Source organism: Falco biarmicus, chromosome 4 (assembly GCF_023638135.1).
Source record: "Falco biarmicus isolate bFalBia1 chromosome 4, bFalBia1.pri, whole genome shotgun sequence".
In the NCBI taxonomy this organism is placed as follows: domain Eukaryota; kingdom Metazoa; phylum Chordata; class Aves; order Falconiformes; family Falconidae; genus Falco; species Falco biarmicus.
In genome coordinates this window covers 72,170,625-72,183,477 of record NC_079291.1, presented here as the reverse complement: position 1 = coordinate 72,183,477, position 12,853 = coordinate 72,170,625, and the positions used below count along the sequence as shown (strand labels likewise).

Below are 12,853 nucleotides of genomic sequence, written 5' to 3'. Positions count from 1 at the left end.
CCCTTCTCAGCAAGGGTGGAGGGAAATCCTCACTTCCTTGAAGCCAGCAACAAAACTACCAGCTGGTTTAAGCTTGTTCCTGTAAAGCCGAAGTAACCAAACACCTTTACCTATTCTGCAGAGCAACTGCAAGAAGTCTTCTGAACCAAAGGGTCTTCAGAAGGAAGGATGACCAGAGGGTGGCAATGCTCGTGCAGCCATTCATCCTGTCTCGTTAGAGAAGTTTATTACACTCCAAGCAAAGTAGCCCAGTAGCATATTACGTATGACAAAATGGTGTTGGCAGATGGGACTGGATGGATCACAGGGAAGTAACCTGCTATGTGCAAAGACAAAATAAAATAAAAGATGAAAACTGGGACTTTCACTTCACTGTGATCACAGTTTAAAGATGATTCCCTCTTTGTCAGGTGGTTTCACTGAAGTTAAGGTTCGTAAGTGCATATGTGGAATGACAGTGAAAAGTGTAATGATAGGTATGATTTAGTTGTAATAATGATCTGGCTTCTCTTCAGTGTGTTTTTTGGTGCTTGGCTATCTTTGACTTTATATTCTTTAACTTTTTTTTTTTATGTGGTGCACATTTTCTGAAAGAAACATTTGTATTAGATATGAAACAATTGTTGAAGTTATCTTATTTTCATGTAACTTTTCTATTTCTTTGCAGCAATTTGGTAAAATCTTAGATGTTGAAATTATTTTTAATGAGCGAGGCTCAAAGGTAAGCAGTTCATTTCACTCATGGAATTTTTTAGATTTGTTTAAAATATTTGTGTGAGTAAAAGGAAACAACTGCACTGCTGTAAAAAATAACATCTGAAATTCTATGTTAGTGAAAACATCTTTGGAGCTGTCATTTGGTTTCCTAAGCAGCATGAAAATCATTGGACTCATATCTTTTAAAGGGGGTAATTTTAGCTACTCCAAACTGGCATGCGTTTTATGGGAATGTTGATTTCTGCTGTCTTTATTCTTGAAGGATAATTATCTTGTTTATTTTATAAGATGAGTCCATACTTACAGATATTTATAGGCAGGTTTGTATTAGTACAGGTATTTTTTCCCCTATTGAAATGAAAGATGATAATGATACCTAATAACTATCCTCTTTAGTAATTAACTGAGAAAATATGATTGTTCCAGATTATCTAAGTGCAGATGTTTTCCTCTTTAGTTAAAGCTTCAGTACACCAACCCTTTGAAAATAATCATTTAACATTTATTTGATTAAAAGAGTTCTTACTGTATTGCAAACATCTATATTTTTCTGAAAATTACTTTGCCTTAAATGCATACTTCAATTTATTGATATTTAAGAAATAAAGCAAGACAGAATGCCTATGACTGCCATTAGCTTCGTTACCTGGTGCAAAATTGCAGCCCAGTCTTCTTCACCTATGGTATCAGCTGCATTGTAAGGGTTTAGTGGATGCCATATGCATGATATCTTTTTCCTTTTCCTGTCATGTCAGACACCGTATCATGTTTATCCACTGATGTTTCAGTCTTCCTGTAACTCTCACATACGATTTATTATTAGTGGTAGAATTCTTTTCCTGTTATAGACATACTGACATTTTTAAAAAGTCACCTATATCATAAATCTGTATTACATCAGACGTATCTTAATTTGGTTAATTGTTCCCTTAATGTGTTATTATTTATATTCTAAATGTAAAGCTGGTTTTTTTTGTTGGTTTTTTTTTATTAGAATAGCTGAAATTTCCTAGTTTACATTCCAAAATTATTCTGGCAATCATTAATTAGTACTCTTCCCTGCTAGCCCAAACCCAGTTGGAACTTTTACCACTTTTTCAGTAAACAACCACAATGTATGGTATTTGGTGGCTTACAGACTCCTGCTCTGGCTGAAGTTTATTGTCATTAAATTGTAGCTGTTCAGTAGTGTTTGCAAAAGACGTTGACTGTTCAGAACCTGCCTCTGCTCCATAGCATTATAAATTCCAAAAGACTTCCCACATTTGCCACCTTTGACATCCTTTGAAGATGGAGCGGAACTGAGTACACATCGTGGTCGTGGTGGTTTACACGTTTGGTTAGCCATTCAGTCTTACACATGTAGGACTTCTAGTCACCACATCTGCATTGGACTGCATAAGTATAAGGCTTTTTTAAAGTATTTGGGGGATGGGGTGAGGAGGTATTTCTGAACTGAGTGGGTTTTTAATAGTGGTCTCGCACTAGTGAAAACATCCCAGTACCTTGTGCTAAACCCAAGCTGCTCCTAGAAAGGATTCCACAAGGAAGAGGTTTTCCTAGGTGGGCTTGTAATATCACTACCTCAGTTACACACTTTGCGTTAGACTCTAAGCCCTGTTCTTAGTAGATACTTCTACACTACCTAGTGCTGTTTGGTGCATCCAGGCTGGCTCTGAGTAGGCTGCTGAAGATACTCAAAGCAGCTCTGTGATGCATCTCATTGCTTGTGTGTGCTGCTTCTCATCTTGTTTAGAGTTATTTCAGGTATTTTGATTTGTAAAAGTACCCTTAGATTCTCTCAATTAAATAAAAAGTTTGGTTTTTTTTTCCTTAATCTGATCATTTCATGTCCATTCTGTAGGATTTAAGATGCACCAGATTAAAGTCCCATTCCTGGCAGTGCTTATCTATGTTTTCATAAAAACCCACTGAAACTGAAAGGACTACTAAGTGGTCTCAAACTGAGTACAGGTAAAAAAGTTTGCAGGATCAAAATTCAAATTTGTTTCTAGCTGCAGTTTGGCATAAAAGAGTTGCTAGATTTTTTTTTTTTGTTTCTTTCTGTTTTTATTTCTTTTGATTCTAATAATTCATGTTTTAAAATATTCCTGTAAAAACAACAGAAGTAAGCTTGTTTTCATGCCATGATAGTTGAGAAAAGTGGAATTGCTTATTCAGAAAACATAATGCTGGAGCACCACCGTAAAGTATAATATAATTTTGATGAAGGGGATCTCTTCAAAAAAGAAACCCTAAAATAATACAAGTTTCATGCTACTGCAAATTTCTGTTTGTTTGTGGGCATAATAATAATTAAGATAACTTTGCAAGAATTGCATGGCAACACTGCTGACTTTTGAAACTCTTTATAAGAATTGCAAGAATTTCAGTATTGTTTTGGCATAGACCTTTCTTACAACCTGTGAGGCTTACCTTTGCCAATTCTTGAAGCTGTTGATTAAAGTAACATGAAGAACTGCTGGTAACTTTCTCTGCATTTCCCACTCACCATGGAAGGAAGATTTAGAATAGAGCTTCTGTTACTGTGCCTATTCTAACACTACTCTGCAGTTTTAACACTGAAGCTCTCCACGGAGCCTCAGGTGGCTTGTCTCAGACGCAGCTGCAAGGCTGTAAAGATACAGGAACATCAACAAGTACCGTTTTTTCCCAGGTGTAAATGAATGTGCTATACAGCTATATAGTACCTACATACTTTCACAAATCTGTTTGTGTGCATAGGTGTTAGTATATATAATGTATATATTAATATATATTTCTTCAAATAAGAGCTGCTCACGTACTAACTTGGCTATTGTTAAATCACTTGACAGACTTTAAAACTAAAATGCAGAAATCTGCATTACTAGTTAATACAATACATAGCACGCTAAGCTAAAGTAGCTGTTGAATCAGCTGTGTATAAAATTAATGTTAATGTGTTTATGTAGATATTTGAACGTGTGATGAATCTGTGTTCTGTGATTGAGTTTCTGTGTCAGCTAGGTAAAATTAAAAATTTGCATAAATAATAAGAACTTAATTGGAATAGTGTTAATTATGAGAATAAGTACAACATAAGAAATGAAAAAAATACAATGAGTATTCTTTTCAGAATCTTTGAAGTTTCTGTCTTATCTTGGCTTGTGGCTCCACTTTATATCTTTTCCTAATTTTTTAATATAATTAGGTTTTCATCTTTTCCTTTAGTCATTTGAAAAAAAATAACTGGTAGTGCTGAGAGCTAAGAAGACTGATTCAAACTTTTGACTAAACAACTCCCACCAAATGTCCGGAATTCAGAGGGACAGACATTCAGCCAGGAGGAGGGGGGAGAACAAGCAGAACTGGGGGATTTGTGCTATAGCATGGAGCTAGGCTCTTTGGATCGATGGATTCAGGGATGTTTTCCACTATGAAATTTACTTAAAAGCATCTTAAATTATGAGCTTTTTTTTTGCAGAGCTTTTAGAAGATGGGAGGAAGCAGTTGAAGAAATAAAAGTTTAAAGTTGAGGGTGGGTTTAGGTATGCGAAAAACCTATGCAGGCATCTAAACCAGAGGGATTAGTGCTAAGGAGGGGGGTTTACTTTCTCTCAACACTTCTGGTGCTTTGGGGAAAAGTGTGTTACATCCTCAGTGTTTTGTGACAGGCAAGGTCGTGGCTTTCGGCTGGAAGTGGGGAGGGTAGAGTGGAGGAAATGTGTGGAATCAGGAGTTTTGAGAATGGCTTCAGCTAGATGTGGAACTGCTGACAGAGCACTTCTGGGCTCCTCTGCAGCTTGGCTTTAAACGGGGGGAAGGACCAACAGCCCGTGTGTTCAAGCTGAAGAGAATGGAGCATGAACTGCTGCTGGGTATAAATGGCACCTTCTGTGGTGTAAGCTGGCATAAATAAATGTGTTCAATAAGTAGGTAAAATAACCCAAATAACCCATATAATGATCCTGGTAGTCTCTTAACTTTTTTTATTGATTGGCAATTAATTAGGTTTGTAGTTCATATCCATTGTTTTTCTTAGTGCTTGATGTCAGTTTTGCTTTAGCTTCATATTTGGTCTCCTCTGTATAATATAATGAATGTATAAATATATTTTCTTTTTTTCTTTTTTTCTTTTTTTTTTTTTTAAGTCAGTCAGTATGTACATAATAGGTAGAACTGCAGAGAGTAAGTGCGTGAATACTGGCCAGAAAACTTAGGGAATGGACTGGAGCATGAGGAGACATGGTGCATGGCTTATGGCTGAGAACATAACAGAGGAAAGCTTGAACTTTTAGTTCAAGCTAAAGTAACAGTAAATAAAAAGGTTGTGGTAGGACTTGCAATGTGTGCAGCAATGCCCATTTATAATGTGGCCATATATAATCTGCAAATGTTTCTTGTTATGAAACACCAAGGATGTAGATGCTTATTTGTTCGGATAACTTTGGGAAAGCATGCAAAGGCATTGTAGTGCTCATGTAAGAATTAATTCAAAGGGTTGGTGTATGTTTCTAAAGTGGTTTTCAATGTCTGATTTTTTCAAAAATATTTGCCATTGTAAACATCAGTTAACTTAGCACAAGAAAAAGTGTTTTAGTAGGATTGGAAATGTTTGTTTAGCCTAATATTATAAAGCAAAGCATTTGTCAGAAGCAGAATTTCAGACTTGTTGAGTATTCTCCTGTCCCACTAACACGGGATTTGGGAGTTTTACCACTTGCATGTTCTGTATGTGGGAAGTAATATACATAAAGAGTAAATGAACCACTTAACCTTATTCAAAACTTTTGCATTTTTATTCCTTTATCAGAGTTTCTTTTTCTATTCACATCATGTGATTTTCTTTGATCTGTTAATACAAGAAAGTTTATAATTTGTTCTAAAAGTACTTTTGTTTTGTTGGTGGTTTTCTTTTCTTTTTTATTTTATAAAAAAATAAGTAAAGGCTGTATAGTTTGACAAAAGTTTAAGTTACCCTAGTGTTGCATGGGAACAATGTTTCTTATGATCACAACAGCATGATTAAGTAGGCAATGTTTTAGAGTATATTGACATTCAGTGTTGAATTTTGTGCACATGTTTTTTATTTTGTTGAGATATCTGCATGTCATTAAAATGTGGTTCATTTTCTTTTCTCATTAGTTCATTTATTTCTATGTGAAGACACTGTAATTTATTTTAATTTCATTTTCTTATTGTTAGATTTATTTTCCTCTGTAGTGACATGTAGAAAGGTATTTTTGGTATCATTCTTTGAATTTCTCAGAGGGTATTATCTAACTGGTGACAGGAAAAATTTGTTCACATTTGTCGCTTATTTATTGCACATCTCAATACAATTATAATTTTTCTAATTTGCATGTTACAGAAATGAAGCAAGGACAAGAAAATATTAAATTAAAGACAGAGAACATAAGCAAACAAGTGGTCATTGACTGAAATAATAATGTGCATGTTGTTTTCCCCCCTTCTCCCTCCTGCATGCAGGGATTTGGTTTCGTAACTTTCGAAAATAGTGCTGATGCGGACAGGGCGAGGGAGAAATTACACGGCACCGTGGTAGAGGGCCGTAAAATCGAGGTGCATGTTCAAAATATTTTCCTTTTCATCTTTTTTATAAATGTCTGCTTCACTCTCATTTGTTGTTTCAGATGCATCATTGGTGTCTTCTGTGTGCTCCCCTTTCCCCTTCCCATTGTTTATATATATATTTATATATAAAGAGAGAGAATCTGGCCTTACTTGGGTTTTTTATTATTATTTCTTTTGTAATTATTATTATTATTATCATGATTGCTGAAAGGTTGATGACAGAATTAAAAAAAAAATGAAAGCTTTAATATTTTGAAGTTATTTTGGATGTTTTGTAAATCAATGGGTGCAGTAGATTCCAAAAACCAGCCAACAAAAAAAAGAAAAAAAAAATTGAGAACAACAAAAAAAGAAAAAGTGTGACAGACAAAACAAAAACAAACAAAAGGTTGGTTTTTTTGGTTTTTTCGTTTGTTTTTTTTTTTTTTCTTTTTTTTTTTTTTCCTGCAGGGTTGATGTGGGATCCACAGTGGCTTTTAAAAATTAAAATTGGGAAAGAAGCATCCAAAAGATGTACAAGAAAAAAAAACAAACAAAAAAAAAAAGCCAGACTAGAGACCGAGCAATTTTAGCATTTAATTTTTAACGAAACTATCAGGCCACTTTGGCTCGATGGCCTGAGCCATTCATACCTATTAAAAAAACAACAAAAATGTGTTTTAATACCACTGGATCCCCTTCAATACTGCCTCAGTCGTATTTGTTAGAATAAAAAAATACCAATTGAAAATGCTGTCGTCTTTTGAGTAAGATGTTGCATATTTTGCCTTTTCATTTTCCCCCTTCGACGGTAGCGCTTAGGGCCCTCACCAAACTCTCAGTAACCATGGTAACTGTATACATACCCATGCTGGCGATGGTGCTGAATGGTAAGTGGAGAAGTCCATCTGCCGTTTCACGTATTTAGCGCTGATATACCACGTGAATTTTTTTGACTTGTTGTATTAAGTTTTCTTGATGCTACATTTTTTTCTATATTGGTACGCCTGTAATTGAGTGTACGTTTTAAGCAAGCCTGGGAGGCACTGATTGGATTGAGGATATGACTTCGTGCACATCTTACTCAGATTGTTAACTCCATATTGTGTTAAATAATGCACCCTCTTTTTATCCTTTTGTTAGCTGTGATTTTAAAGCTTGAATGATTTTGTTAATTCTTGCAATGAAAAAGGCTCTTGTTCCAAGTGTTGAATGCTAGATGTTGCTTTTCCAATGGTACTTCTCTTCTAAAGGGTTATGTTGCACACTGCTAAAATTCGTTTGTCCCTTTTTTTGACATTTTCTTTGTTTCCTTGTACCTTGTCTCTTTCCTTTCTACTCCACTGCATGTTCCTTCATATGATCTTTTTTTCTGTTTTGAGTATTTATTGTATCAGTGTTATCATGGAATACAAGCATGCTCTTAAGTCTTAAATTATGCAGTACCTTTTAATTTGCTTTTAATGTCTTTTTATTAAAGTTTAAATGATATGATGTTGCTTTATTGAAATGATTTGTAAGTTAAAATGGTTATGAAAGTAAATGTAATTATAAATAGTATGATTTTGTTATGCTCCTGTTGCCTTCTATAAATTAAATTGCATTTTATTTTTACATGACTAATAGCAGTAATAATGCATGCATTTAATAGCAACATGGACTCTCTCTGTAACCCTTTCTAATCTGGTGTTCTATGTGCTTAGGTAAATAATGCAACAGCACGTGTAATGACAAATAAAAAGACCGTCAACCCTTACACAAATGGTAAGTGCATGAGATCTGGGTGCGTTGTTTTAATGTTGGTGCATGTGAAGCCTTACGCTTCTGCGGAACGGGTGGGCTCATCTTCTCACGGAGTGTCATGGACGCGTCTCCTTGGGCTCAGGTGCTGTCCAGCGACCTAAAACATCATATGGCTGGGCGTAAATTCTGGCTGCGTAGAGTTCAGCTAATTCACAGCCATGTGGGCATAGCATGCGTCATATTGCCTGATTGGAATTCTGCGTGATTAACCACAGTGGCCTTTGTACAGGAAAATATACCTGACAGGGAAGCATTATTCTCTTTTAGCTTTGTGCAGTGTTAATGTTGCGATGAATGAACTAATCGGAGGATTCAGTTTTGCTTGGATGATGGAGGTAGGGAGACCAGCAAGGAGAATGTCTCTGTCAGGCATGAGATACTTTTTGGTACCAAGACACACATCTAGTCAAAGATAATTTTCTGTTTCTTCTTTCCACACATTCTTAGAAGTAAAGGGCAAGCTGTAAGGGGTGCTGCTTCCAGGTTGTGGTTTGTTTTTTTTTTTTCCCCTGGAAAAATCTAAATTCCAAGCTTTCTAAAAAAATCCATTCTAATACCAATCTAAATTGTTATAAAGTATGTAAAAATGTTTCCTTTGGCAGTAGTTTCCTTGGAGTTCTTTGCATTCGCTAGTTCAGAAAATTCTGACAAGTTCCAAACTCAACAATGTCAAACAATAATATATCCAATTGAAGTTAATTGCAATTACATTTTCTAGTTTTACTAGACTGCGTAGTTATAATTGTTTCCTTTTCGATTTAATTGAGGTTTTGCCATCCAGCAGAAAGCAGGTGAAATCTACATGTACATCAGTAAAGGTTTCCACAGGTAGCTTAGGTTCTTCCATGTTGAAATGAAATAATGGATCTTATTTTCTGTATCTGAGGTATCATTAAGGAGGTTTTACTAAAACCCTAGGCAAACAGTGGCTTTATTTTTTAATGAGAGAGTCATAATTTTTTCCTACCACAGTAAAAATAAAATATAGTAATATTTTTTGTTTGACATGTGATAATTGAACTAGTTAGAATGATCTGGAGAAGAGTCTGAAATTCCTCATGCTTTCTCAGAAATTGTTTTCTTCCTCATTTTGTATGTAGATGTGGAACTTGGCAAATGATCCAGATGGGAAAATCTCCAGTTTTACTGGCTTTAAAACATCTCGCTGAATCTAGCGAAAGAGACATGAAGCTTGACTGGATCACATAACAAGATTTTTTTGCAAAAAGGAGCTAAATTAACTATACGCATGTGATACTATGAACATTGTCTGCTTTATTGAATGACAAAAGGCTAAAAATAGTTTTATTGTAAATTTTGATCTATATTTTTAATTCATATTATCCCAAGGCTTCCAAACTGTTAATTAGCAAATAACACATTGCATATCAACACATCCAGTGCTGAAGGAAGGGAATGCTGGAAACAGAGATGTGAAATTTTTAGGAGTCTGATTTTAGAGGAGGCTAACCTCTGTGTCCTGCACTGCAGGATTACGCAGGCCATACATTATCATTTATTAATATCCAAACCAAGGAAGATGAAAGTCTGCTGTTAAGTTGTTCCCACTTACACTGTTTTGTCTTTCTGGACTAAATCTCACCAAAAGTGCGAAATACCTTGTTCAGTGCAGAACAAATAATATTTATGTTTGTAAATCCAGACATCCAAGGTGTTGCATGTAGGATGTTCTTTTACACACTTTTTGAGGGTATCAACCAAGACAAACTCTGGTTGTAGTTCATACAAGTTGTGTTTTTTTGGTTTGGTGGTGTGGGGTTTTGTTTTGGTTTTTTTAATGCCTGAGGTCCGCTAAAGCAAACACACAAGGAGAACAGTGTTCTTCTTGCATAATCATTACAAGCGACAAGGAATGAAGTGTAGACATGCAAGGTGCTTCATTTAGTTTAATCAGTGCTTGTATTATCAGTCATCCTGACATTGAATGATTCTAGTTCTTTATCATTTTTTCAGGAATTAACCAGTGCTATAGCTGATTATTAAAGATTATTGTTCTCTAAAGTAAAGGTCTAATCTTTTAAATAGGACATAAGGCTAGTTTTTCTGTGTTCTGTAACCATATTAACATTTGCAAGATGCTTCTGACGTGGATAACCAGAAACATTTTGCTTGCGCGTGCCTATCTCTTCAAAGCCACTTTTTTTTTAATGTCTCTTTATTTCTCAGAGTATGTGGTGACTGACATGTTATTGGCAGGTATTCAAACCGTAGCTGGGGCATAGTATTATGTAAAAACATCAGGCACCAATAGTTATTGTAATTTAAAGATAAGATATGCTCTGTTTTGTCTTTCATTCCTGAATACTGGTGGTTGTTTGATAACAGGGCTCGTTGTAAATATGATTGCAAAAGGCAGTAGGTTTTAAAGCACAAAAACCTAGTGTTTTTTTAAATATATGCAGCTTCATTCAAATAAGTGGCTTGCTTTTGTGTCCTAGGTGGTGTTTGAAATAAGTACGCTTTCCTGTGACTGTCAACAATTCCCAAAATGAACAGTTAATAAATGCTCAGTTGCTAGGAGAGCTTTTTTATGCAAGTTTGTTATCAGACAGGATGATTTTGATGGCTCACCTCATGTGCTTTGGAGGTAGAACTGCCTTTTCTTTGCAAATAAATTCAGTATCAGGAGTTCTACTTGTTCACAAAAATATTTCAGAGGTATTTTTAGATGTTCCAACCTATCCCGTTCACACTTATACTTTCTTCTGATGCCCATATTGCAGTTCAGGGCGTTCATCCAGGTGTTGCATGGAATAAAGAATTATGAGCAAGTAGATTCAGAGAACCGCAGCAATGAGTGAGGAACATGAAACAGAGATCAGTAGAGGGAAAAATATGTTTTAAAGTTTATACTTGCGGTGCCTTGAATTTGAGGCTTCTGATGATCTAAACTTAGATGCAAAATCACAGCTAGTGACTATTACCACAGTTAAATTCCCTCCTGCACCCCTTCCCTCCCCGCTCTGTGTGCAAACAGGAGAAAGCAAATGGTGTCGCAGGGCTCCTCTCCTGCCAAAGCATTCCTCCGGCCATGGGTGCCTGTCTGGCCTGTGAAATGAAATAATCCTCTCTGCACCGCTGTGCCCCACTTCCTACCAAAGCTTGTTACACTGTGCAGTGTGATTATTTTCTTCCCTTTAGCGTGCTTAGCATGCATTTCTTTGGATGACTGTACATACAGGGTGGGGTTTGGGGAAGGCAAAGGGGGTCTCGGTTTCCTTGTTTGGTTTTTAAGGTTTGAGCTTTTATAGTTTAAACTTGAGGAGGGGCGTGGTATTGTGACAGTAAGAAAAATGCACAAATTTACACCCACTGCAGAGAATTTGCCTCCTCCAGCTGCCAAAATAGGGTTACCTGGCAGCTGCTTGTTCGGATACATCAACTAGTATCACACTTGATTAACCCGCAGCTACGGGCCAGCACATTGCTAGCTGGCAAAGAGAAAGTTAAATTTAATTACTGTTATTTTCACAATGAATGAAATTTCCTGTATAAGCTTCACAAAGTTAGGTGAGGCAGCCGTCACTGGGAGAGAGGTAAGGAACTGATGTACGAGAGTGGCCTTCAGCTGTGAAGAGCAGCCTGCGTCTTCCAAGATTTTTTCTTTCTCTTGGAAAATTGTGGCACTGTTAGTGTAACTTAGACCTGAGAGCTGTCTGTCAGCTTCTTTGACAGCAAAAGCTGACGGATCTGAAATTCAGCCCAGCTTTCATTTTGAATGGTGTTGATCAGTGGTCTTTTGAGGAGATAATGAATTTGGAATATTAAATATTTCCCAAACAATAAAAAGTTAGAATTTTTTACTGAAAGTCTCAAAATTTGGATGATTTTCTGTCACGTAAAATTTTACTAAGAGTAAAAAAAGGTAGGAATAGTTCTCTTTGATGTTTTTATTGAGATTTTGGAATACACTTTTTCAGTTTGATCATGCATTATGGTTTCATGATCTTCTGCTATTCTTTTGTATTACATGATATGGCCAAGGCAGAAACAAGCCTCAATATAGTTTGCATTTAAATTCTTCTGATCTTGGCTCTTCTGATTTTGAAAAGCCTTGTTGTCCCTGATTGTATTTTGTTTCCAGCAGCATATAGGATCTATTTTAAGTACCATAGCTCTTGAGTTTACAAGATGCTTTTGCTCAGGTATTTTTCCTTTGTTCCCATGTACAAATGGTGCTTCCCAGTCCTCTGATTCCAGTGTGCTTTTCGAAAACCCCTATTTTATCACTCCTAGTAGTTAAAATAATTGTTCAAACACTTTAAAAAAAAAAAGTGTGTGTGGGGGGGGGGGCGTTCTGTGGAGTTTGGAGGTAACTGGGAGTGGGTCTACCCATAGTTGAGCAAAACACAGTAATTGGCACTTTACCGCAGCTGAGAAGGCAAATGAGTTCACCAGTGTGTTCTCCTGCTGTTCTCTTACCCCTTCCCCTTCAATTGCTTCTAGCACTGTCATCTGTAGCATGACATGCTTTGAACAGGCTTTGCTCTTGCAGCAAGCCTGCGTGCTCCGGGCACACCTGGAAATGCCACGTCGGGTGCAAGGACACAGGTGGATTTTGGCCAGAACACACAATACGGAAGATCTGTTGCTTCTGTGCTTTGGTTTTATGCCAGCTGTGGGAGGACAGTGATCATCTGAGAGGGAGGCAGTGGCTGCATTCGTACCACTTCAGAGCTTTGCAGAGTGTGACCACAGCATTTTCGTACAGGGCAGCTACTTTACAGCAACAGGCTAACAGCATTTACCGGCTGCA

The 12,853-nt window shown here is 36.5% G+C and overlaps 1 protein-coding gene across 27 annotated transcripts in view; it reads left to right on the top strand.

The window, feature by feature from the left end:
- The window catches only part of RBFOX1 (RNA binding fox-1 homolog 1), a 918,501-nt gene that overhangs the window by 819,429 nt on the left and 86,219 nt on the right, over nucleotides 1-12,853 (top strand). For all 27 annotated transcript variants that reach the window (XM_056338126.1, XM_056338151.1, XM_056338139.1 and 24 more), the window contains 3 exons: nucleotides 668-721; nucleotides 6,190-6,282; nucleotides 7,977-8,037. In XM_056338126.1, coding sequence (XP_056194101.1) covers nucleotides 668-721; nucleotides 6,190-6,282; nucleotides 7,977-8,037 — 208 coding nt within the window. The remainder of the gene's footprint in view (nucleotides 1-667; nucleotides 722-6,189; nucleotides 6,283-7,976; nucleotides 8,038-12,853) is intronic.